Source organism: Synchiropus splendidus, chromosome 10 (genome assembly GCF_027744825.2).
Source record: "Synchiropus splendidus isolate RoL2022-P1 chromosome 10, RoL_Sspl_1.0, whole genome shotgun sequence".
Classification (NCBI taxonomy): Eukaryota; Metazoa; Chordata; class Actinopteri; order Syngnathiformes; family Callionymidae; genus Synchiropus; species Synchiropus splendidus.
In genome coordinates this window covers 16,268,440-16,294,284 of record NC_071343.1, presented here as the reverse complement: position 1 = coordinate 16,294,284, position 25,845 = coordinate 16,268,440, and the positions used below count along the sequence as shown (strand labels likewise).

The 25,845-nt window shown below is 46.7% G+C and overlaps 2 protein-coding genes across 5 annotated transcripts in view; both read right to left on the bottom strand.

Annotated features, from left to right (window-relative positions):
• Positions 1-615: 615 nt before the first annotated feature.
• Positions 616-12,504, bottom strand: LOC128766403 (NACHT, LRR and PYD domains-containing protein 12-like). The gene is given in 15 exon segments (XM_053878014.1): positions 616-2,252; positions 2,867-2,913; positions 3,251-3,424; positions 3,523-3,699; positions 4,928-5,104; positions 5,912-6,088; positions 7,335-7,511; positions 7,592-9,386; positions 9,545-9,764; positions 9,895-9,973; positions 10,276-10,389; positions 10,478-10,612; positions 10,686-10,767; positions 11,637-11,772; positions 12,180-12,504. Coding segments are annotated over 14 exon segments (3,927 nt in total). The 5' UTR covers positions 11,671-11,772; positions 12,180-12,504; the 3' UTR covers positions 616-1,713.
• Positions 12,505-20,878: 8,374 nt separating this feature from the next.
• Positions 20,879-25,845, bottom strand: part of LOC128766396 (NACHT, LRR and PYD domains-containing protein 12-like) — a 58,073-nt gene continuing 53,106 nt past the window's right edge. For 2 of the 4 annotated variants that reach the window (XM_053877999.1, XM_053877998.1), the window contains exons 12-15: positions 24,272-24,448; positions 23,475-23,930; positions 23,231-23,277; positions 20,884-22,612 (exon numbers count right to left, since the gene is read on the bottom strand). In XM_053877999.1, the coding sequence (XP_053733974.1) occupies positions 22,074-22,612; positions 23,231-23,277; positions 23,475-23,930; positions 24,272-24,448 (1,219 nt within the window). In that variant the 3' untranslated portion in view covers positions 20,884-22,073. Of the gene's footprint in view, positions 22,613-23,230; positions 23,278-23,474; positions 23,931-24,271; positions 24,449-25,845 lie in introns of all 4 variants that reach the window. The other 2 variants (XM_053877997.1, XM_053878001.1) reach the window with 2 other exon arrangements.

The following is a 25,845-nucleotide window of genomic DNA, read 5'->3' as shown; positions in this document are numbered from 1 at the left end:
GAGAGAGTTCTGTTTTTTGGGAGTTGTTGAGGAGAGAGAGGAGTTGCAATTGTCTCTGTTTTCTGGAGACCACGACACAGTGTTTGAGTGAAATAAAAGAAGAAACAAAACTGCGGAACGGCTGTTTTTGTCTACTACCAGCAGACACTACAATACTTTTGAGTTCAGTCATTTTTTTGACACTTCTGCATTTGACCTCTTTTCCATCGTAATCCCTCAGTGAAAGAGTCTTTCTGGGTTTGGCGAGAGCAGTAGAAGCAGCATCATTCCTCATGTCTATTCAGGCATCTGAGACAGCTCACTGACATGACAGACTTGCAGAGCAGCATCTAGGGTTGGCTCCACTGCATGTAAACGCCTCTCTCTCTAATGTTCCTGTCGTCAACTCAAAACACAATTTGGTCACGTTCCATGGGATCATTCAGGTTTGCAAAGTCACATGACTGTGCTGTGAGCCCCAGGTCTGTCAGGAAACTATCAAGATGCTGATGTTGTTGCTGCGTCCGGCAACGTCCACGTGTTTCATTCTTCTCAGGGGAGAAATGCTCCTCAAACTGATGCATCACACAATCAAGTGTCTTCCCTTCTTCTTCATGATCAAGCGTGTTGGGACACGTCCAGGGCCTGTGGACCTGCTGTTGTTAGCAGACCTACATCCGAATACCAAAACAAACACTGACGCCTAGTGGTCACGAACGATCACTTTAAATGTCACACTCGGGCTCCCGTCCACCCTCGGTCAAGGTGAAGAAATGAGGTTCTGTATTCGCAATTATCTTTCATTTTGATTTATTTTTGGTGTTAAACAGTGTACAATGTATTGTCGATGAATACATCGATTTCTACATTGAAATCGAGCTAAAATGAGCAAGTGACAGCACAGATGTCAGATTTAACAAGTAAATTAAATAATAATTCATGATGATTCTCTACCACAGACACGTAAAGTTCAGGAGATCTGCCGCAAGAGGGCGCCATAGTGTTTCTGAAGAGTCGGTTGAATGGCGAGAAAGAAAGCGCTTTATAAAAGAGGCAATGGGAAATGTTGAGATGGGAGAAAAGCAAAACTCGCACAGACTAAAAGCAAATTTAGAAAGGTACAATAAATGATGTTTTCGATTCACCCTCTGCCAGGTGACTGCGGTGTATTTTCAGTTTTTATCTTCACAGTCGGCAGTTATTATAGGCTTTTTAAATGACTGCAATGTATTTACAAATAATATATAATACATAACTTAAATGCTTTAATCTGTCTTCATCAACAACTTCTTCTTTGATGCAACATATTTTTTTTATTTACCTATTTTCAGCCATAACCTTTCCAACCCGAAACAGTGACCTAATGGGAGGAATTCAAATCACCTGTGGAGACTCCTCTGCTGCACAGTGCGAGTCATTTTTCATGATTCCTCTAGTTACAGTTGCTGACCTCCTGAGAGGAGCTCAGCTGCACGCTTCCTCACTGCTACCATTCTCATCACTTTAGTGGGGAATCTTGGTGGGAAAAGACAAAGATCCAGAGGGGAATCTAGATTTTCTGTTCATTTACAGTGGAGGAAAATGTTTTCAGACTCTTTTAATATTTGACCCAATCTCAAATATTATCTTTTTATCAGTTTCACAATAGTTTCAGAGGAAGATTCTTTATTCATCAATGTCAGCAGTTTGGATGGGGATTTGAAGCAGCAACACCAGTTTGTTGGAGGAACACACTCACACAGTCAGGTCCCACACACACACTGAGGAACCAGAACCAGGAGCCTCTCTGAGTCCAAATCCCGGGTACAGAGGTTCAGTGGGGGTGAAGAAGGAGCAGAGGGGGGTCCAGACTCCAGAGGAGACTCTGTAGAAGTCCAAAAATCCAGCAGGTGCGTTCAGCAACACTCCAACTCTGTGAGAGACTTCTGAGCTCTTGATGACAGTTTCTCTCTTATTGTGACAGACTTTATATCCAGCATCATCAGAGCAGCTCAGACTCCAGGAATAACGGTTCTGTCCAAACTCAGACTCGTCTTCTTTCCCTCCGTCTCTGCTGAGAGTCACGGCCACAGAAACTCTTCCTCTCCACTCCACCTCCCAGTAACAGACACCAGTCACAGCATCTCTGCTCATCACCTGAGGACACCGCTCAAACCTGTCGGGATGGTCCAGATACTCCTGATCCTCCATCACTAGCTCCACCATGTTGTTGTTGTTGGACAGTAGGAGGCGCCGGTGAGCTGTGCCTGGGTCCAATGCGAGTGGACGGAAGTCTGAGAGAAGAAGACACACGTGGTGATGATGGAGGAAGAACAGACCTTCTCTTCAAGAGACAATCATTGTCCCAGCAAGCCAGGGAAGGCTGCTCTGTTGGTCAACATGAGCTACAGTGGAGATCATGAGCCCACAGGTCCAAACTGTGTTGGGTCAACAGTCATCTGAGACTGGGGCCACCTCAAGAGAAGAACCAGGAGAACTGGAACATCCCAGAATAATCTGGAGCGGCTGATGTCCCATGTGAAAGACACAAGTGTCTCCATGTGAGGTCAGGAGCTAAGCTAGCCTGTCGCTAACATCAGACTAGTTTTGGGAACATGATGATGTTCAGAGCTCCTGAGACTTTGGAGTCAAAGACTGAAGAGAGTGCAGGGAATTTGTATGTGATAGTGAGGAAAGTCCACAGTGCTGCTTCTAGATCGGAGGCTCCTCACTAGCTGCTGCTGGACACCATGTTGGTGAGCAGCGTTCTGGGCAGTGACCTGGACTTGATGAAGACAAGTTCCAGCAGCAGATCCAAGGGTCACATGACGTCACTAACATCACAGCTGCTCCACTTGAAGCTGACAGAGACGAGGAGTTCTCATGAAGCAATGAGATACAGACTTACATCTCTTCAGTCCAGATGTTAACCTCAGTGGTCCACAGTGATCCAGCCTGGAAGAAGAAAGAGGCAGAAGGATGAGAGCAGATCCATGTGACTTCAGATGTTTCAGGACTATTATCTGCTGCTGCTAAGTGGACGGCTCTTTCATGACTGTGTTGGTAACAACAAAAATAGATCTCTAAACAGCTGCTCAGTCTCTACTGTCTCCTTGGTGTGTCCAGCGAAGTCTAGCAGAACATGTCATGCGTTGTGGATTCATGTGCTCAGTTCAGATGAAGAGTCTGAGCAGCGTCCCACACCCACATCCTCTCTGTCTGCTCCTGGATCACATGTTCAGTCTGAAGCTCTTTGGAGCTCAGTCAGTCGATTCTGCTGCTCTGTCCATACCTGAGAGTCTCCAGCCTCCAGTCTGGACTCTCCAGTCCAGCAGACAGCAGCTCCAGTCCTGGTCCTCCTGGATGGTTGAAGCTCAGGTCCAGCTCTCTCAGATGGGAGGGGTTAGAGGTCAGAGCTGAGGCCAGAGAAGCACAGCCTCTCTCTGAGATCCCACAGCCTGACAGACTGTGGTGAAGGAGGAACAGTGTTTTAGAGAATCATGAGAGCAGAAGAACCTTCCAGTTGTGGAGCAGAACTGAAGAGAGGAGATGATGTGTTCTGACCTGAGAGTCTCCAGGGGACAGTATGGACTCTTCAGTCCAGCAGACAGCAGCTCCACTCCTGGATCCTCCAGGTTCTCGTTGTAGCTCAGGTCCAGTTGTGTCAGACGAGAGGACGGAGAGCTGAGGACTGAGGACAGAAGGGAACCACTTCTCTCTGACAACCAACACCAGCTCAGGCTGTGAAAGAGACGAGTGTCATCAACCAGTGAGACTTTTTCAATCCTCTATTCCTTCTAATGAAGACTTTAAACTCTGTATTTGATCCTCTGTCACACATTAACTTGAGCTGAATTCAGCGGAGGTGAGTGTGGGGGATGAAGAAGGGTCGACCAATAGGAAAGGTTCTGACTAAAGCTTCAGCGCATCATTGGTCGATCACCTTCTTTCTTCAAACATCTGATTGGTCAGCACCTCTGAACTGCTGTGTTTTTCTAACAGCAGCACATGGAGCATCTGACTAGGTGGAAAATGTGGAAACACAGATGCAAACTCACAGAAGTCCTCAGGAAAACATGTTCAAGCGCTGCACTGAAACAGAACACGTCGCATTTCTCTGGCTTTTCTTGAACCAGTGACTTGATATGTGATCAATGCACTACTCTGCCATGAGCTCCACCAAACGGCAGTGAGAAGGTCTATCAGCACAGCCTGTCCCTCCACTTGCTCTCAGAGAGACAGAGGGAGCGAGACAGGGAGCAGCTGAACGCTTCTATAATTATAAAGAAAAATAACTTATGATCGTTTAAAAGCCACAGATTTATTGTTTATTTTTGGTTTGACTTTTGCAAATGTTGAATTTGCATGTGGTTACTGCAGTAAATATTTCTGCAACATTCCTTGCACTTCCTTTTTGCATTTCCTGGTTCAGAGGTGGAGAGGAAAAAGTGCACCAGCTGGCCAAATGCATCAGTTCACTTCAGGTGGTTCAGACAACAACATGATCTGGGAAGATTGAACAGTTTGATGCTCGAAGTTTAAAGGACTATTCATGTTTGTTTCATGAAAAATCAGTGCTAAAACAGTGTTGGCTGCCATGAATGATCTGTGGCGCAGCTGTGCTTCAATGCAGCATCAGGTCCAGTGACGCGTCTGTTTTTTACTATGTTTTTTAAGATCAACTTGCTGCTCGTTTGGACATTATTATAATGACCAAACACAACTATGTTATGGGAAAGTATGCAGCACTACACATGAATACAAATATATGTATGTTCATTTCTTGGTTTGACTTTAGACCCTCAGTCACATGACTGCAGGAGGAACCTGCTGGAGACTGATACCACTGAGAATCAGCTGCTGCATTGAAGAGCAAACTGATGAGAAAACTGTGACTCTCTGAAGCTGGAGTCTCCACCTCTGACTTTCACATTTCAGCTCTGAAGCTGGACACATGATGTGTTCTGACCTGAGAGTCTCCAGGTGACAGTGTGGACTCTTCAGTCCAGCAGACAGCAGCTCCACTCCTGGATCCTTCAGGTCATAGTTGTAGCTCAGGTCCAGTTGTGTCAGACGAGAGGACGGAGAGCTGAGGACTGAGGACAGAAGGGAACCACTTCTCTCTGACAGCTGACACCAGCTCAGGCTGTGAAAGAGACGAGTGTCATCAACAAGTGAGACTTTTTCAATCCTCTATTTGGACAAGACTTTAAAAATATGATTGTTCCTTTAGAAGAGATCACAGGGTCACCATTATCAGAGCCATTGCTCGGCACAATGAGGAATGAAAGGTCAAGGTCATGATGGAGTTGGCTGGCAGATCATTTAGCTCAGTTACTCCACTGCTGCTGTTAGTTCATCAAACTAGTTGCACCTGGTCGTTCATTGTTCGGTTGTTGGTTTCTTCTACATTCCAGGGGAACAGGAACAAGAGTGAGGAGTCATGACTGAGTCACACGTCCACAAACCACCTAAAGTCCTCAGAAGATGGACAGAGAAGTGGAACGCTCCAAAACACCAGTGATCCACTCACAGTCTAGTTTTCCAGTCATTTCTACTCAGGTTATTACTGTATCTGACTCACTTCATTGAAGTGAACTTACAGGACTCTGGACAACAGAATGGACTTCACTGAGGAAAACCTGAAGCTGACACTCTGACTGGGGAAAGAAGGCTCATTAAAAAGGGGCAGATATGACCAGACTCTTTCTTCTCTCTGGTCCGTTTGATCCCTGGAATCACATGGAGATGGAAGATGCTGCTGTGTGTTTGCTGGAACGTGGGATGGAAATAAAGTTTTCTGCTTCACAGTCTCATCCAACTCAGGGTTCAGTTCATTGAACACCATGTGTTGCAATGATTTAATTCTGGTCTGTTGACTCTCTGCAGCTGGAGTCTCCACGTCTGACTTTCACATTTCAGCTCTGAAGCTGGACACATGATGTGTTCTGACCTGAGAGTCTCCAGGTGACAGTGTGGACTCTTCAGTCCAGCAGACAGCAGCTCCACTCCTGGATCCTTCAGGTCATAGTTGTAGCTCAGGTCCAGTTGTGTCAGACGAGAGGACGGGGAGCTGAGGACTGAGGACAGAAGGGAACCACTTCTCTCTGACAGTTCACAGCAGCTCAGGCTGTGAAAGAGACGAGTGTCATCAACAAGTGAGACTTTTTCAATCCTCTATTTGGACCAGACTTTAAACTCTTTATTGGAGGACACACTGAACTCTTTCCACTCAGAAGATCATCATCACATTAGAGTTGGAATATTAGAAGCAGTATATATCAGTCAGGATCAACTTGATTAAACATGAAGACAAAAACACAAAGCAGATGAAAGAGGAACAAAATATTGGGGGTGTTGTTGATAAAGAGGAGACTTTATATTTATCCAGCTGCCCAACAGGAAGTGACATCACAGATCAACTGTGAACAAGGAAATATGTTCTAACTTTTGTCTGTTATCATCTGTACACAGATGCTGTCGCTTTTTCGGGCGCTCATCATTCTGTGATGTGACTTGAGCGGCTGAACAGAGCGTGGCCTGCATAGAGAACTTGTTCTTCGTCTTTGTGAAGGTGAACTTTATTCACAAATAACGCCTCAGTGAACCCCTGAGTGCGTAACATACGCGTCTGTCCTGCTCTGTTTGTCACCCAAACTGATGCAGAGTTTGTTTTATGAGACCGAGCCTCACATCTGTCCCACTGTCAGACGTGTCCTCTGAGTTCAGATGCAGCTGTGTGAGTGGCTAAATGCAGAGAGCTCTCTCCTGCATGAATACAGCACCACCACATATCACAGCTGAAGTTTCAGCTCATCAAACACAGTATTGGCCTATTTAAATCAGTCAAATATGTTGTTGGAACAACAGAAATGTCGGCGCCGCAAATTACCATGGTAACAAACTAGCATTCTAGACAATCCCAGGCCACCATAAGTGAATGTGCCTGGGGACCATCTTCTGTGGTTGAAAACTCAGTGACTTTTCTTCTGTTTTGGACACATTCTGTCCTGTACTTCAACGCCCCCACAGTGAAGTCCTGTTCAGAATAGTGGGACGATGCCGGGGCATGTTTCAGAAAGGTGGTTCAGTGAAAAGCCTGAGTTGGTTTTCCCGGAATTGAGCAGCAACTCTGGTGTTTTGGTTTCATGAAGCAGGACCGCAAACCTCTGTGTGAATGAGGGAGAACAAGCCTCTCCTCAATAACTCACAGTCACATGACTGCAGGAGGAACCTGCTGGAGACTGATGCCACTGAGAATCAGCTGCTGCATTGAAGAGCAAACTGATTGGAAAACTGTGACTCTCTGAAGCTGGAGTCTCCACCTCTGACTTTCACATTTCAGCTCTGAAGCTGGACAAATGATGTGTTCTGACCTGAGAGTCTCCAGGTGACAGTGTGGACTCTTCAGTCCAGCAGACAGCAGCTTCACTCCTGGATCCTTCAGGTCCCTGTTCCAGCTCAGATCCAGTTGTGTCAGACGAGAGGACGGAGAGCTGAGGACTGAGGACAGAAGGGAACCACTTCTCTCTGACAGCTGACAGTCTCTAAGTCTGAATAAAAAGAACAAGGAAATCAAATGTTCATGTTCAGTTCACATTATCAGAGATGTTTCAGTGTTTGATCCACTCACAGAACTTCCTTTGAAGCTTGGACCACAGGCAGCAGCCTCTCAAGAACCTCCTCTGAAGCAGAGTATTTCTTCAGGTCAAACACCTCCAGATCTTCCTCTGAGGACAGTAAGATGAAGGCCAGGGTGGACCACTGAGCAGGAGACAGTTGATCTGTGGAGAGACGTCCTGATCTCAGCTGCTGTTGGACCTGCTCCACTAGAGAAGTGTCCTTCACTTCACTCAGACAGTGGAACAGATTGATGATTCTTTCTGGAGACACTTTCTCACTGATCTTCTTCTTGATGAGCTCTGCTGTGTCCTGACGGGTCCAGGAGCTACTTCCTATCTGTGTCAACAAACCTGGAAGGAGACTCTGGCTGCTCTGCAGAGAAAGACCCAGGAGGAAGCGCAGGCACAAGTCCAGATGTCCATTTGGACTTTCTACAGCTTCATTTATTGCTCTCTGGTAGAAATGTGCTGGAACACTTTTGTTTCTAAAGAGTCTTGTCAGTACAGATGTTTGTTGTGAATCAAGCAGAACAACTCCAGAGTTGAAGAACATCAGGCGGACATGAAGAGCAGCCAGAAACTCCTGAAGACTCAGGTGGATGAAGCAGAAGACCTTGTCCTGGTACAGTCCTCTCTCCTGTCTGAAGATCTGTGTGAAGACTCCAGAGTAAACTGCAGCAGCTGTGATGTCGATGCCACACTCTGTGAGGTCTGATTCATAGAAGATCAAGTTTCCTCTCTGCAGCTGCTCAAAAGCCAGTTTTCCCAGAGACTCAATCATCTTCCTGCTCTCAGGATCCCAAACTGTGTCTGTCCCAGCTCCTCCATGGTACTTGATCTTCTTGACTTTGGCCTGAACCACCAGGAAGTGGATGTACATCTCAGTCAGGGTCTTGGGCAGCTGTCTGGTCTCTCTGCTCTTCAACATGTCCTCCAGAACTGTGGCAGTGATCCAGCAGAAGATGGGGATGTGACACATGATGTAGAGGCTTCGTGAGCTCCTGATGTGAGAGATGATGGTGGTCTGCTCCTCATCTCTGAACCTCTTCCTGAAGTACTCCTCCTTCTGGAGGTCAGTGAACCCTCTGACCTCTGTCACCATGTCCACACACTCAGGAGGGATCTGATTGGCTGCTGCAGGTCGGGTGGTTATCCAGAGGTGAGCTGAGGGAAGCAGCTTCCCCCTGATGAGGTTGGTCAGCAGGACGTCTACTGAGGTGGACTCTGTAGCTTCTGTCAGGACCCGACTGTTGAAGTCCAGAGGGAGTCAACACTCGTCCAGACCGTCCAAGATGAACAGAACCTGGACTCGTTCAAAGCTGCTGAGTCCTGATTCTTTGGTTTCAGGAAAGAAGCGATGAACAAGTTCCACCAAACTCAACTTCTTCTCTTTCAGCAGGTTCAGCTCTCTGAAGGTGAAAGGAAACATGAGCTGGAAGTTCTGGTGGGCTTTGTCTTCAGCCCAGTCCAGAGTCAGCTTCTGTGTCAGGAGGGTCTTCCCAATGCCAGCCACGCCCTTCGTCAGCAGGCTCCTGATTGGTCCCTCTCTCTCAGGTGAGGCTTTAAAGAGGTCTTCTTGTTTGATGGTAGTTTCTGCTCTGGTCTGGTTCCTGGTTGCTGCTTCGATCTGTCGGACCTCGTGTTCCTGGTTGACCTGGTCTGTGCCCCCCTCAGTGATGTAGAGCTCTGTGTAGATCTGATTCAGAGGGGCGGAGTTTCCTGCTTTAGCCACCCCCTCAAACACACTATGGAACTTCTTCTGCAGGCTCCTCTTCAGTCGTCCTGCACACCCTCCAGCAGGACTTACTGAGTGAAGAGAGAAGTCACATGATCAGAGGATTATGGAAGGTGAAGCTGATCAAGCTCCAGATCATTCTTCACATCAGCTCCAGATATTTCAGCTCAAATGGACTTTTAGATTGAAGGATTCACATTCAGCAGGTTGAAGGTTCAAATCCTCTTACTGCTCCACACTCGACCAGCAAGCTCCTCCTCCTCCATGCTCCTCAGGAGGTTCATGATGAAGTCCAGGAAAGCTTCTCTGCTGCTCCTCATCTGCTCCTCATCACAATTCACCTTCACCTCTTCCTCATCATCCTGGTATTTGGGATCATCTGGACTGAGGAACCTTTGGACTCTCCTCACTTCCTTCTTCACCAGGGCCATGACTGTCTCCTCAAGCAGCTGAAATACAAACATGTGACCTGATCATGTGACAGAAAGAAAACCTGCTGACCTTCAGAGGTGACCAGAATCCTGTCTGGTGAGTTAGCATCTGTTGTAGTTAGCAGGCGGAGCTAACACTTGAACACACCTGAAGTGTGAAGTCCAGATCTGTCTGATGCTGCTGGACACACTGGAGACTCAGAACATCTGAGACCTGCCGATCCTCTCTGTGAAGAACATCAGGCAGCAAATCAGCTCTACTTTCACAAGGACACTGATGATCTGATGAAGGTCAAGACTCAGACTGCGACTCTTCCAGGTGCAGCTCAGCTGAAACAGAACAATCTAGCTCCAGATTCATGGAAACCAGATGAAACAGACGTGAACTTTGTCACACATGTCCATGCTGACATATCAACTGAGATGAAGCTGGTGAACATCTGAGTGCTTCAGTCCAAGTAGAAGGAGCCTCAGAGACCTTTGATCACACCCAACAATCCCATGAGTGGAGAGGGACAGAAAACCTCACCTTTCTCCTGAAGGCTCTTGTCCACCTTTGAAATCAATAAGAAGATCCATCGACGCATCACTCTTCAGAGACACACAGCTGAGTTCAGACTCTTCTGGTTTCTCCTGTTTAAACCTGATGGAGACTCAACTTTGATCAACACTGTGATTCGCCGTCTGACCGCTAGAGGTCCCCTCAGTGTTCCTCCTGCTCAGTCTCTCACCTGCTCCTCCTCTGATGGTCCTGTCCTCCTCTGAAGTCAATATATCTTCCCATCGACGCATCACTCTTCAGAGACTCACAGCTGGGAGCAGGTCCATGTTGTCGTCCAGCAGCTTCTGATGTGAGTGGCTTTGATCTGAACACAGAAGTTGCAGTGTGAAAATGGTTTCAAGTATTTGGAGCTCTGACAGGAGAACTGATCTTCTCACCTCTGAGCTCTGGTCTGGCTGCCATGGTCCTCACCCAGAGGGGCTTTAGAGGGAGGAGCTTCCTCCTCCTCTCTGTCCACACCTTCACACAAACACAGCAGCATCATCACGGATGGTTCTTGTCAACAACAGAACTTCAGTCATCAGATTTAGAGCAGCAGAACAAAGTCAATCTCACTCTGCCTTGGACTTGCATAAATGAACACGTCGAGACCACGACGGCGCCATGCTATCCAACTCCGCTGCGTTTGACAGCCGACATCGGGGTGTGACAGGTGTGGAGAGTGTGGTGGACTTTGGTTCACGTCCCCCATTAGGGTTCACTGATCGCAGACACACTCTCACAGGCAGCGCTAATACTACGACCCGGCATCAGTTAGAGACCATTAACAAATTCTGATTCGGGCAATGTGTCTTCAAAGATGCCAATGAAAAAAAAAAAAACATTTTAATCAAGAGAAAAGATTTTTCATCACATGGGACAAAGGACTGACAGTTTGTGAGATGATTTGGAGAATAGAATATGACTAAGATGATCATGTATTCACACGACTTCTAATATTTATTCAATAGCATCGAGGAAATGTGTCCAAACTGGTCCATAGTTAAAGTAGACTGTTAAGAGACATGAGACACAGCAGACAGACGGCTCAATTTAACCCCTAAATAAAGCTGGCAGAGCTGTCTGTCAGACACAAGAAATGTGAAACATTGCATTTCTCATCTCTACACTCAGTTTACGATTATATTTAAACATAAAATGATGATGTCGGAGACAAACTCCACTACTAGGTTTCATCATAAAACAGACTCAAGAGAGACTGTAGTGTCCGACATATGGAATATGATACATAATATGACATGATATGATGATAATATATTCAAATGACCAAATGTATCTTCATATTTTCATATTTCCTGTCCCTTGTGGACAGGTGGGAGGTCACTGACCTGGGAGCAGCTCTCTGCTCTGACTTGTGTCCATGTTTGGAGGTGGAGCTTCCAGCTGAGCTCAGCTTCTTCTTCTGCTCTGCTCACAGAAACTCGTTCATCGATGGAGCTCACCCTGTGCGCGAGCTGCTGTGTCCTGTAAAAGATCAGAATCAGAGCTGCTGCTCATGTTTGTCGTTCACATTCAATGCCACACTTCGGTTCATGATGGACGAGACTCGCCGGTGAGAAACACAGAACGTCGAAGAACACACTTCTTCAGCTGTCTCCGCCGGTCACGCCTAAACACTGACACCTACTGGCGGGAATTGATACTCGCTCTCATTTTTTATTCCCCTCACAAGTCGAGTTGTAACAACTTATTCGATTATATTTGCAAAGGAACAAGTGATAACCACTCGATTCAGACAATCCCCAGAATGAGGAGGGAATAATCCGGAACATTCGCTGCGTCGTTTTGTTTTACTCCCTTTTTGCAAGAAGTTCACGTTTGGAAGCTTCAAAACACAGATGCACGATGACACCACCGTTCGACAAACTCACCGTTTCCTCTTCAGATGCTTTATTTAGCTTCCCTTCTCTCACAACCTTCAGTGACGGTCAAAAGAACCCAAGTGCCACGAACTTTGATTTGACTTTCACTTTCCTATACTGTCAGGCTGAGTCAGGACAAAGATCGTCTCCGCCAACAGGAAGTATTACTCCACTCATACCTCCGAGGCTGGAGGGCGCACTCCAGGGTTTGATGTCCTGTTGTCAGCTGGAGCTGGGACAGGGATGAGGCGAGTCTGGGACAGAGCGTTACTTGGTTTGTGACTTTGTCACAGCCAAACTGCACAGAAGCGCACATTCAGAGCTGGACACGCACCGGCACATCTTCACTTCTGGAGAGACGTCACTCTTTCGGCAACCCCTCCCACATGCAGCGGCCCCCCGCTCACACACGCAGGGAGTGATGGGCAAAACAGTTCGTTTTAGTGACTCAGTTCATTAACTCTCGTTCGGTAAAAAGAACAAATCTTTTTTGAGTCTTACGGTTCTTAGTTTCGCCACCTGTCGGCGACACGCAATACTGCGATTGAAGTGTACTTGGATTTAAACGTCAATTTATTTGACTTTACCAACATATTACAAATAAAACAAAGTGTCAAACATGGCATGCTGTTAAACAATTTTGACCAAATTTTGCAATTTTTCTGTTTACAGACACACTGCATGCATTTTACTGCTTGAATGAAGAAGTGGTTTGGCATCATTGCATGGTATCAATGTCCAACCTCAGAGCCTCTGATGCCTTAGACTTATGCATAACAACAATATTAATCATGAGGCATCGTCTAAATCATCTTGGCCTGGTGTTTGCCACCATGTGAACAAGTAAAAGGTCAGCAAAATATCACCACTGAGGGAAGAATGCAGGCACTCTGATCAGGGTAATGTTAGAAGACAAATAAAATAACAGAGGAAGATTTTAAAAACTGGTTTTTTTTTTTCAAAACATAACAAGAATAAATGACTCTCCAGCACATGGAACAGGTTCTGCAGCATCCTCCTTGACACCCCACAGGAACAGAGTCTGAGAGACAAGAATGTTAGTGGTCACACACACACACTGCGCCAGCAACATGGTTTTAGCACAGAAAAAGTACCTGCAATGGGACCATACCCCCTGTATTGCCCACATGTATTTTTGTGTGAGGTCTGGCGGGACGAAAGGGTTGAAAGGGGGAAGAGAGAGAAACAGGGCACACTCAGGGAACAGAGCAACAGGGAAGAGAGGGGACTCCAGATGAATGGAAAGTGGCTTTGGATATTGCCACCATTCTCCAATCCTGGTGCTGAAAGGTAAGTAGTTTAAAGTTTTGAATGAACGGCAGCTACTGAACCACATCACTGTGGTCATTTTGATGAGAGGAGATCTGTGCAAAAAACAAAGCCCTCAATCTTAAGCCACACCTGTAAAGAGTCTGCTGGACTCCCAGGTGAGAGAAGTGACCTCAGCATTTGGCAGAGTGGAATCCATTTACAACATCCAGGTTTCATTAAGCACAGAAGGCAGATGAGACGGTGAAGACTGTCCTCGCAGCTGTAGCACCTGTGAATTCAAGGAGAGGATAAAATGTATGAGACCTTGTACTACATATATATATATATATATATATATATATATATATATATATATATATATATATATATATGCCTTGATTGACAAGGTTAGAAATAATGATTTGTATTTGAAATAATAACTGTTTCCTTCAAACATTTTCCAAACTTCCTCTGGCATTTTGCGGCTACCATTTAATGAAGCTGACAGTTGAGGACCTGTGAGGCGTCTATTTCTCAAACTAGACACTCTAATGCACTTATCTTCCTGCTCATATATATATATATATATATATATATATATATATATATATATATATATATATATATATATATATATATATATATATATCCCCAGGAAACATGGTTAGGTCTGAGTGTTGAGTGGTTGAGTATAATAAAAAGCAAAAGTACCAGTGAACTGCTGTTGTCTCCCAAAATATGACAATGGGGACTGTTGAACATGGAGGGAGACAGGAGGAACAGCTCGACCTTCTTCTTTCCTTACTATCATCAATCCCTCCAGGAGATGGCGATGTTGCTATTGCCAACTATTAACCACCAATCCCCGCAAGTGTCCTGCAGTGTCAGCAGTCAACCGCCGCCCCTATAAGCGGCACGTGCGTCGCCATATTCCCTCTCGTTTGAGTTGATCATTTTGTACTTTTCTTCATCAAAAGCTCAAATGGAGAGCAAAGTGTTGTCTTGAACGGAGAGATTTAACGTCAACTTCTACGACATATACTCGGACCAGGCACTTTGGGCTTCAGACTCACGCGTACACATGCACCGTCACCTGGCTCCTTCACTCCAACACCGTCACATTTAACATTAGTTCCACAATGACCTCTCCTCAATGGGTGCGTTCAGGCACAGCCAGGCGGACGCAGCACCGATCGAGAGCTTACGAGACCAGGCGGCGGCAGCACGGGGCGCTCCCGAGATGATGACGAAGTGGGAGGATACTCCGGAAAATCTTGGTTTGTTGTAGTCGGATTGTAATTAGTATGAAGAAGGTGGTGGAGAAAATTGCTATTGCGGATTTATTGGCTGTGGAATTGGAGTGCGCTCACGACAAAACAGTTGTTTTGTCAAATTAAGAAAAGGCCAAACATTGAAGGCGCCTGAATTAGCCAGCAACAAGTTAAATTACCCGAGCATTTTGAAATGCACAATAAATATACGAGTGTACATATATATATACATATATGTATATTCATCGACATGAAACAATCCGTAGATTGTTGCTGACTCTCCATAATTTCTCCAGTTAGTTGCAAGTAATTTCTTTTGTGGAGGACGTAGTCTCCTTATACAGTTGGCCAGACTTATATATATATATAGCTGAGCTGAGCTACAATCAGTACCTGTTGTCTGCTGGACGGAAGAGTCCAGGCGGTGCAGACTCCAGTTCCACAGAGTAAACGTTTTGTCATCAGTTTGCTGCAACTACTCGATTTACCAAGGTGATTCTAACTGGCATCAGTCTTCAGCAGGCTGAAGCGTTGAGAGATGCTCCTACCACTGCAAGAAAAGACTGGTTTGTGAATCAGGATATGATGACAAACTGGCAATTGCTGGAAAGAACTGTGGTCCTGTGTGTTCTGGTGAACGTAGCAGATTAGGGATCTCCTGGCAGAGGTGCACACCTTGGGTTAAAAGGTTGGAGTCAGTTGCTGTGGAGACTAACCTCTGGCTGCTCAGACCCTGGACATCATTTTTTTTCCACTGTAACTATTCCGTGCCTTTGTGCCAAACACACTAGCGTTATACAGCAGCATCAGGACATCACAGGGTCACCATTATCAGAGCCAACAAGAGGACACTCACTGAGCTCAGAGGTTGTAGTAAGTAAGTACTGGAGACAGCAAAGGTTTGAATCAGGTCAACCAGACTAGCAATAGTCAAAGAAAATGTTTCGCCTTCTATCCAGGAGGCTTCGTCAGTTCTAAGAGCTGGGTTGGAGTTCAGGCTTATATCAGGCCAGTTGAATGGGCAAAAGTGTTAATGGAGAGGGGTGGAGCCAATCCAGTGTGATGGGTGACAAGAGTCAGCATTATGCTAATGGGGATGTGCTTATGGGTCCCCGACCATTGGGAATGGATATTGATGGGCCATTAATGCAAATGCTGATCGTAGCCCAGGTGGCAATTGGGGCTATTCAGATGTTGATACCACACTGTCCAGGTGTGAAGGACCTGTCCATGCCTAGTTCAATGGCTAAATCTGCCTAGGGAGGGTGTTCAGGACAGCATTGTATGAGGATGAAAGATGGTGTCTCAGTCCTCCACCTCTGTTTAGAGAGGGTTTTCCCACTTTAACAAAAATGGTCTCTTTCACTCCTCTTTTAAACCACCGGTCTTCTTTTGCCAAAATGTGGACATCGCTGTCTTCAAAAGAGTGTTTCTTGTGAGTCTTGCCAGCCAGAGGAGTTAGCTTTCCTGTGTTGGGCCATTCGTTTGTGGAGAGGTTGTTTAGATTCTCCAATGTAAAGGTCTGGGACTCTTGGCTGCACTGGACTGCATGAACCACATTACTCCTTTCGTGATGAGGCATTTTGTCTTTGGGATGGACGAGTTTCTGTCTTAAGGTGTTGCATGGTTTGAACTGAACCCGGACTTCATGTTTGCCAAAGATTCTTCAGAGTTTCTCAGAGACCCCCCGGCCACGTAGGGAATAACAATGCCGCGGTAAGAAGGAAACCATGAGCCGTGAAGAAAGCCATGATCTCAGTACCTGACAGAACCAGTCTCTCACCAGAGAACATATGTGAATTGTTGGACATTTGCCTCACCACCTACTTCCAATACAATTGATCCTTTTACAGACAAAAACACGGTTGTGCAATGGGGTCCCCAATGTCTCCCATAGTTGGGAAGAACATGTACATGGAAGAAGTTGAGAACACTGATTTGGCTTCATACAAGGGCACGCCACCCAGCTGTTGGTTCAGATATTGTCATAGTTTGGGTTTTTGGTGCTTTTATTTTGTTACTTCCTGTGTTCCGAGTCTTGCTTTCCTGTTCTCATTCCACTCAATCCATCTTAATGGCAACGCAGCTGGAGCTCATTCAACTGATTACTCCAGCATGGATATCAACTCCTGAGTTTCAGCCGGCGTTGCTAGCTGGTCACTTTGTGTCTGATGGAGTTTTACGCCTCAATAACCGACCTGTGGACAAGAAAGAAAGGTGGACCTGTGCTTCAGCTTCACCAGTCACCACCTTACAAAGGATTGGCTTTTGAAGAGCCATTGTCTGCATACAAGCTTTTTCCCAGAGGACCACACTGGTGAAAACATAGCGTGGGGTCTGAGGAATGTCCTTCAAGAGTGGGGTTCAGACGAGAGGTGTGCCTAATGTCTGACAGTGGAACCAGTGTTGTCAAAGCAGCCTCCATGAATGGATGGACCTGATGTCCTGCTTTGGGTGTATCCTCCACATTGCTGGGAAGCTTTCTCTCCTACACTATTGGAACTATTGGATCATGATCACCAAAGATGGAGGAGTTAATGAAAACAAGTAACACAAATAAGAAAACAAGAATTGTAAGAAACCACTAAATGAAATAGATATAAAAGAAATGTTTAAAATGATATACGACTATACTGTGTTGCTATGTGCAAAATGAATTAATTCAAACATTGCTGTGAAAATGAGATGATTGTGTAATGTAGATCGAACTGATTTCAAGCTTGCTGTGGGTTTTATTTTACTTATTTTTTGCAAAGAGGCATGAAGGATTCCAGGATTGACAGAGCTGTTGCAGTTTGCAAGAAAAATCATCAGCACATTCTCACACAGCAGGAAAACAACCGGAGCATTGTCTTCCTTCTCATAAGCTGATTTCAGAGTCGCCAACAAGATGGGGCTCCAAGCAGGCAATGACCCATCGGCTGCTTGAACAAGAAAAAGCCATCTCACAAGTTTGGGCTGCAGAACAGTCGACGAGGCACCTGGTCCTTACGTGGCAGGGCAGTGATGTCCTGGACTCTGTCATGAAAGGGCGAGGGACCCTCCTCGACTTTACTGACGCCCCCTCTTCTGAGGACTATGTGGTAATCCAGGCCAGAGTAGGTGTAGGAGGAAGACGCTGGAGACACTTTTCTTGCTTCACCAAAGAAATTTATTAACAAGCTGCTCCAGGATGCAAAAAAGCCAGGAAAAATAAAGAAAAACCATGAATGGCAAAGAACTCAACAGTTAACTCAGCGTAACTGAAAAGACTGATATAATTTCAACAGAGATTACGCTTACACACTTGTGCACACCTCTGCACACTGCAGCCTCCCTTCTCTGGCCTGCCTGCTTCTCTCTTTAAGCGTTTGAAACTGGACTGTACTTCTCAACAGGTAAATCCCAAATACCACCAACAACCATAACTCATTTCTGCAGTAAGAAACAAAGTCCTCTGCTCACCATACTTTGAACACAATGTGCCGCATAACGTTCAACCTTGCTCCATCACTCCATCATATATAATAAAATAAAACAAAACACTACGCTACCTTGGCCTCCTCCATAGTTGAAACTTTCCACGATGTCACTAATGACATCACCAAGGTGATAAAACCCTGAAGTGAGCCGCCACGACTGAAGGCCTCGTGGTGAGTAACACAACCAACATGCTTAATATGAAATAATACCTAAATAATGGACATTTAATTGAACCAATAAACATGCTTTAACATAACCATACTCCTTTGTGTTGATTTTTGGTACACCAGAAGATGCAACTCAAACATAACCCGGGATGGTTTGAACGCATGATTCAGGTTAAAGATGGAATTAAATGAACCAAACAAGCATACAACAATAACTTTAAATGAGACAAATGGGTGACTCTCAGCCACTTTGTCACACTATGTTACAGTGTCTTGTCTACAGTGTCACATGCCAGAGGTCACTGTTCAAACCATCCACTGTCAATATGTTGGTTTTCTTGACCAAAAACCTTGAGGTGTGAGTTCTGAGAATGCCATACTTGATCATTGTTTGTTGTCCAGTGTGAGCTCTCGCTTATTACATCGGTAGGACGAGGAGTTTCCATCTGACTAACAGACTGTTTGTCTCTTATGGAGGAAAACTGAAGGGCAGAGCTGTGATGTCACAGCGTCTTGCACACTGGATTTGTATGGCCATCTCTATTGCTTATGAAGCAGAGGGCTCTGTGGCCTCAGAGCTCACCCAACTATCTCCTCATCTGCTGCACTTTTTGGTGGTGCTTCTATGGAAGACATCTGCCAAGCAGCCTCTAGGTCATCTGCTTCGACCTTTGCTCAGAGTTATCTGAATGATATGATGGACACTTCGGTGTTCCACACCGTCTTGTTCGGAGGTGGTTCTTCGGCCATGGCTGGACCCTCTGGTTGATGAACTTAAGATCGGAGGCTCCGTATCAGTCCACCCTCGGACAAGGTGAAAAAATAGGTTCTGTATTTGCAATTACCTTCACCTTCACCTCCACCTTCTTCTGCCGCTTATCCGGGGTCGTGTCGCGGAGGCAGCATTCGGAGCAGGGAAGCCCAAACTTCCCGGTCCGCACAAACCTCCTCCAGCTCCTCCCGGGGGATCCCGAGGCGTTCCCAGGCCAGACCGGAGACATCATCTCTCCAGCGAGTCCTGGGTCTTCCCCGGGGGCTCTTCCCGGTAGGACATGCCCGGAACACCTCCCCAGGGAGGCGTCCAGGGGGCATCCGAATCAGATGCCCGAGCCACCTCAGCTGGTTCCTCTCGATGTGGAGGAGCAGCGGCTCCACCCCGAGCTCCTCCCGGATGACCGAACTCCTCACCCTATCTCTAAGGGTGCGCCCAGCCACCCTGCGGAGGAAACTCATCTCAGCCGCTTGTATCCACGATCTCATCCTTTCGGTCACTACCCAAAGCTCGTGACCATAGGTGAGGGTGGGAACGTAGATCGATCGGTAAATCGAGAGCTTCGTCTTGTGACTCAGCTCCCTCTTCACCACGACGGTCCGATACAGCGACCGCATCACTGCTGCCGCAGCACCAACCCGTCTATCAATCTCATGCTCCCTTTTTCTCTCACTCGAGAACAAGACCCCGAGATACTTAAACTCCGCCACTTGAGGCAAGAACTCTCCACCAACCTGGAGAGAGCAAACCACCGTGTTCCGGTCGAGAACCATGGCCTCAGACTTGGAGGTGCTGATCCTCATCCTCATCTCCAAATCCACAAAGCACATGTGGACTGGTTGGGCGAACTCCCATGAACCCTCGAGCACCCGATGGAGGGTATAGAGCTGGTCCAGTGTTCCACGACCGGGACGAAAACCACACTGTTCCTCCTGGATCTGAGGTTCGACTATTGGCCGAAGTCTCCTCTCTAGTACCCTGGAATAGACATTTCCAGGGAGGCTGAGGAGTGTGATCCCCCTGTAGTTGGAACACACCCTCCGGTCCCCCTTCTTAAACAGGGGGACCACCACCCCGGTCTGCCAATCCAGAGGCACTGTCCTCGACTGCCACGCGATGTTGCAGAGACGTGTCAGCCACGACAGCCCTACAACATCCAGGGATTTCAGATACTCCGGACGGATCTCATCCACTCCCGGGGCCCTACCACCGAGGAGCTTACGAACAACCTCGGTGACTTCGGCCGGGGTGATGAGCCATCCGAGTCCTCAGTCCCGGCTTCCTGAGTGGAAGACGTGACGACGGGATTGAGGAGACCCTCGATGTATTCCGCCCGACAACATCACCAGTCGAGGTCAGCAGTCTCCCCCCCGCGCTGTAAACAGCAGTGGAGAGGCACTGCGTCCCCCTTCTGACGCGACGGACAGTTTGCCAGAATTTCTTCGAGGCTGACCAATAGTCCTCCTCCATGCCTCCAAGACTGCACGGGAAGCGGCACGCCTGGCCTGCCGGTACACGTCAGCTGCCTCAGGAGTCCCACAGGCCATCAAGACCCGATAGGACTCCTTCTTCAGCCTGACGGCATCCCTTACTTTCGGTGTCCACCACCGGGTTCGGGGATTGCCGCCACGACAGGCACCGGAGACCGTGCGACCGCAACTACGTGCAGCCGCACTGACAATGGAGGAGGAGAACATGGACCACTCAGACTCCATGTCACCTACCTCGCTCGGGATCTGGGAGAAACTCTCCCGAAGGTGGGAGTTAAAGACCCCACTGACAGTGGGTTCCGCCAGGCGTTCCCAGCAGACCCTCACAATACGTTTGGGCCTGCCCGGTCTGACCGGCTTCCTCCCCTGCCAGCGGATCGCACTCACCACAAGGTGGTGATCAGTTGACAGCTCTGCCCCTCTCTTCACCCGAGTGTCCGAGACACGTGGCCGAAGCAATTAATTTATTTTAATTATTATTTTTTCAGTTTAAACCAACGTATTCTCTGTGAACACATCGATATATAAGTAAAATAAGTAACAATTCGGTTTAAAAATGGTCTTTTCAACTCAGCCTCTGCCAGGTAACTGTGCTATATTTAGTTTTCAGCTTCACAGTCTGCATGATTTTAAACTACTATAATGTATTTAGGAATTTTATTTCTCTGCTTAGCTGTATGTCTTCATCAACAACTTCTTCCTTTTATGTAAAACATCTATTTTGATGTCTTTTATTTACATGTTTACAGTCAACACCTTTCCATCCCGAAACAATGGCACAATGGGAGGAATTCAAATGGACCGTGGAGAGTCCTCTGTGGAACATGTTACAGGGTTATGATCTCCATTGCAAACAATATTTCATTTCCTGACATAGTTGATTTGTTTGTTTGGTCCATTTCAAGATCATTTCATTCAGAATCTCAGGCAGTCAGTGAATGCACCACTGAACACACAGACTGATACATAACCTCAGTCAGCAAGTGAAGGCGAGTGATGATCCACATGTGGCAGTTTCATCAACGACACATGTTCATCACACAAATGTTGTCATTCAATCAGATATTCCAGAGCTGATCTGAACTCTTCACTGAAGGTCGACTGACAGTTCAAGAGTTCATGGATGAAGATTGTTGTCATGTGATCTGTCCACAGGGAAGAAGAACGACAGACTGGTTTGAGAATGTGCTGAAGTCTTCTTCACATGAGGATGGAGACTTGGAGGAGTCTTTCAGGGACTGAACACAGTGATGATAGAAGGAGCAGGAAGAGACCACTGAGCAGGACGTGAAGACGTTTACAGGAGAAAAGAAAGGAATTAAAGAGAGTTTATCTTCTTCAAACATCTGACATTCTTTTCTTCTTTTCTGCAGAAGACAACGTTTGTTTCAGAAGCAGATTCATTCATCACTGTCAGCTGATTGGATGGGGATTTGAACCAGCAACACCAGTTTGTTGGAGGAACACACTCACACACTCAGGTCATACACACACACTAAGGAACCAGAACCAGGAGCCTCTCTGAGTCCAAATCCCAGGTACAGAGGTTCAGTGGAGGTGAATAAGGTGTAGAAGGGGGTCCAGACACCAGAGGAGACTCTGTAGAAGATCAAAAATCCAGCAGGACAAGTCAGTAACACTCCAACTCTGTGAGAGACTTCTGAGCTCTTGATGGCAGTTTCTCTCTTATTGTGACAGACTTTATATCCAGCATCATCAGAGCAGTTCAGACTCCAGGAATAACGGTTCTGTCCAAACTCAGACTCGTCTTCTTTCCCTCGGTCTCTCCTGAGAGTCACGGCCACAGAAACTCTTCCTCTCCACTCCACCTCCCAGTAACAGACACCAGTCACAGCGTCTCTGCTCACCACCTGAGGACACCGCTCAAACCTGTCGGGATGGTCCAGATACTCCTGATCCTCCGTCACTAGCACCACCATGTTGTTGTTGTTGGACAGAAGGAGGCGCCGGTGAGCTGTGTCTGGGTCCAGTGAGAGTGGACGGAAGTCTGAGAGAAGAAGACACACGTGGTGATGATGGAGGAAGAACAGACCTTCTCTTCAAGAGACAATCATTGTCTCAGCAAGCCAGGGAAGGCTGTTCTGTTGGTCAACATAAGCTACAGTGGAGATCATGAGCCCACAGGTCCATACTGTGTTGGGTCAACAGTCATCTGAGACTGGGGCCACATCAAGAGAAGAACCAGGAAAACTGGAACATCCCAGAATAATCTGGAGCAGCTGATGTCCCATGTGAAAGACTCAAGTGTCTCCATATGAGGTCAGGAGCTAAGCTAGTCTGTCGCGAACATCGGTCTAGTTTAGGGAACATGATGATGTTCAGAACTCCTGAGACTCTGGAGTCAAAGAGTGAAGAGAGTGAAAGAATCAATATTGGATGGTGAGGAAAGTCCACAGTGCTGCTTCGAGATCTGCACGGAGGCTCCTCACTGGCTGCTGCTGGACACCATGTTGGTGAGCAGTGTTCTGGGCAGTGACCTGGACTTGATGAAGACAAGTTCCAGCAGCAGGTCCAAGGGTCACATGATGCCACTAACATCACAGCTGCTCCACTAGAAGCTGACAGAGACGAGGAGTTCTCATGATACAATAAGATACAGACTTACATCTCTTCGGTCCAGATGATAACCTCTGTGGTCCACAGTGATCCAGCCTGGAAGAAGAAAGAGGCAGAAGGATGAGAGCAGATCCATGTGACTTCAGATGTTTCAGGACTATTATCTCCTGCTGCTAAGTGGACGGCTCTTTTATGACTGTTTTGGTGACAACAAAGATGAATCTCTAAACAGCTGCTCAGTCTCTACTGTCTGCTTGGAGCTCAGTCAATGAGTTCTGCTGCTCTGTCCATACCTGAGAGTCTCCAGCCTCCAGTCTGGACTCTCCACTCCAGCAGACAGCACATCCAGTCCTGGTCCTCCTGAATGGTTGAAGCTCAGGTCCAGCTCCCTCAGATGGGAGGGGTTAGAGGTCAGAGCTGAGGCCAGAGAAGCACAGCTTCTCTCTGAGATCCCACAGCCTGACAGACTGTGGTGAAAGAGGAACAGTGCTAAAACTAAAAAACAATCATGAGAGCAGAAGAACCTTCCGGTTGTGGAGCAGAACTGAAAAGAGGAGATGATGTGTTCTGACCTGAGAGTCTCCAGGTGACAGTGTGGACTCTTCAGTCCAGCAGACAGCAGCTCCACTCCTGCATCCTCCAGGTTCTCGTTGTAGCTCAGGTCCAGTTGTGTCAGACGAGAGGACGGAGAGCTGAGGACTGAGGACAGAAGGGAACCACTTCTCTTTGACAGTTCACACCTGCTCAGGCTGTGAAAGAGACGAGTGTCATCAACAACTGAGACTTTTTCAATACTCTATTTTGACAAGACTTTAAACCACAGGTGTCAAACCGGTCCTCAAAGAGCCACAGTGGATGCAGGCTTTTGTTCCAACCAACCAAGAGGACACCTAGTCACCAATCAGGAGTCTGGAGACTGTCATCAGTTGATCGTCAGTCTGGTGCTGGTTGTTTCAGCTGACGCCTGATTGGTTCACCTGTTTGTGCTTCCAGGGCTGGAACAAAAACCTGCACCCACTGCGGCCCTTTTGCGGGTCAGTTTGACACCCTTGCTTTCAACTCTGTTGTGTTTGTGTTGATGTGTTCTGACCTGAGAGTCTCCAGGTGACAGTGTGGACTCTTCAGTCCAGCAGACAGCAGCTCCACTCCTGGATCCTTCAGGTCATAGTTGTAGCTCAGGTCCAGTTGTGTCAGACGAGAGGACGGAGAGCTGAGGACTGAGGACAGAAGGGAACCACTTCTCTCTGACAGCTGACACCAGATCAGGCTGTGAAAGATACGAGTGTCATGTAAGTGTCATGTTAGTGAGACTTTTTCAATCCACTATTTTGTCAAGACTCTTTATTGGAGGACACACTGAACTCTTTCCATTCAGAAGCTCATCATCACATTATTGTTGGAATATTTGAAGCAGTTTATATTAGTCAGGATCAACTTGATGAAACATGAAGACGAAAGCACAAACCTGGTGAAAGAGGAACAAAATATTGGGGGTGTTGTTGTCAACAAGGAGACTTTATTGTCAGCTCCCTCTCTAATATGAGCAGGAAAAGCTTCTGTAGAAGAGCAGACTTCCACACAAACTATTGTGGCGTCAGTGAATGATGCTGGATTTTTGGAACATGACCAAGGATTTAGAAATCATCCAGTCAGCAACCTGGTCACACATGTGCAAGTCCCAAGTCATTTCTTCTCGAGCAAGTCAAGTCACCTTATCTACTGCCCAGTCTGATCTTCATCAGTTGAAAAGACCAGATATGAGAGTCACTTCATCTCAGTCTGATTTGCATTGTAGTTACTGATATTCAGGAGACGACATGGAGTCAAACTCAACAGAAATAACTTCATGAAAACATTCAACAGTAATGTTACTAGCAACTGTAGCTAGCCTATCTGATGAGGCTAATTCCATCATTTTGAATCATAGTTTCTCAAACGCACATCTAGTCTCTGTCATGGCCATATATGGTCAATATTGCAGATATGACGGATCATTCTTCACTGACTATTCCATGCCTTTGTGCCAAACACAGTGACGTTATACAGCAGCATCAGGACATCACAGGGTCACCATTATCAGAGCCATTGATCGGCACAATGAGGAATGAAAGGTCAAGGTCATGATGGAGTTGGCTGGCAGATCATTTAGCTCAGTTACTCCACTGCTGCTGTTAGTTCATCAAACTAGTTGCACCTGGTCGGAACGTTCACTAAACACCCCCCATCTCCACCACTGTATCACATCATTCCTTTCCTACTGACATGACAGTAGTTGACACTAAGAACAGGTGGCCAAGTGACGGACCAAGTCTGAGCCTGAGCCTGGCGTCTGAGACGCTTCCTCCACATGGCTTGCTCTCCACACTCAGCCGTTTGGCTTCACAGTGGACATTTCTAAAACCATACTGGACACAGCTGCTGGTGTCCCTCCCACAGACATGTGGACACTGATCTGATATCAGAGGGCGTGTTTACGGTCAGCAGAGGGGACATGGTGACGCATCCATCCAACCATGACGCCATTCACCTCCTGTGCTCTCATGTTTGATATTAAAACTGAAAACACAAAGGTTAAGCTGGTCACGCGAACATATTTTGCTGGTTGATAATTGAAGAAATTATAGCTGATAAATAACATTGTGTCAACATAATATTGAGACCAAA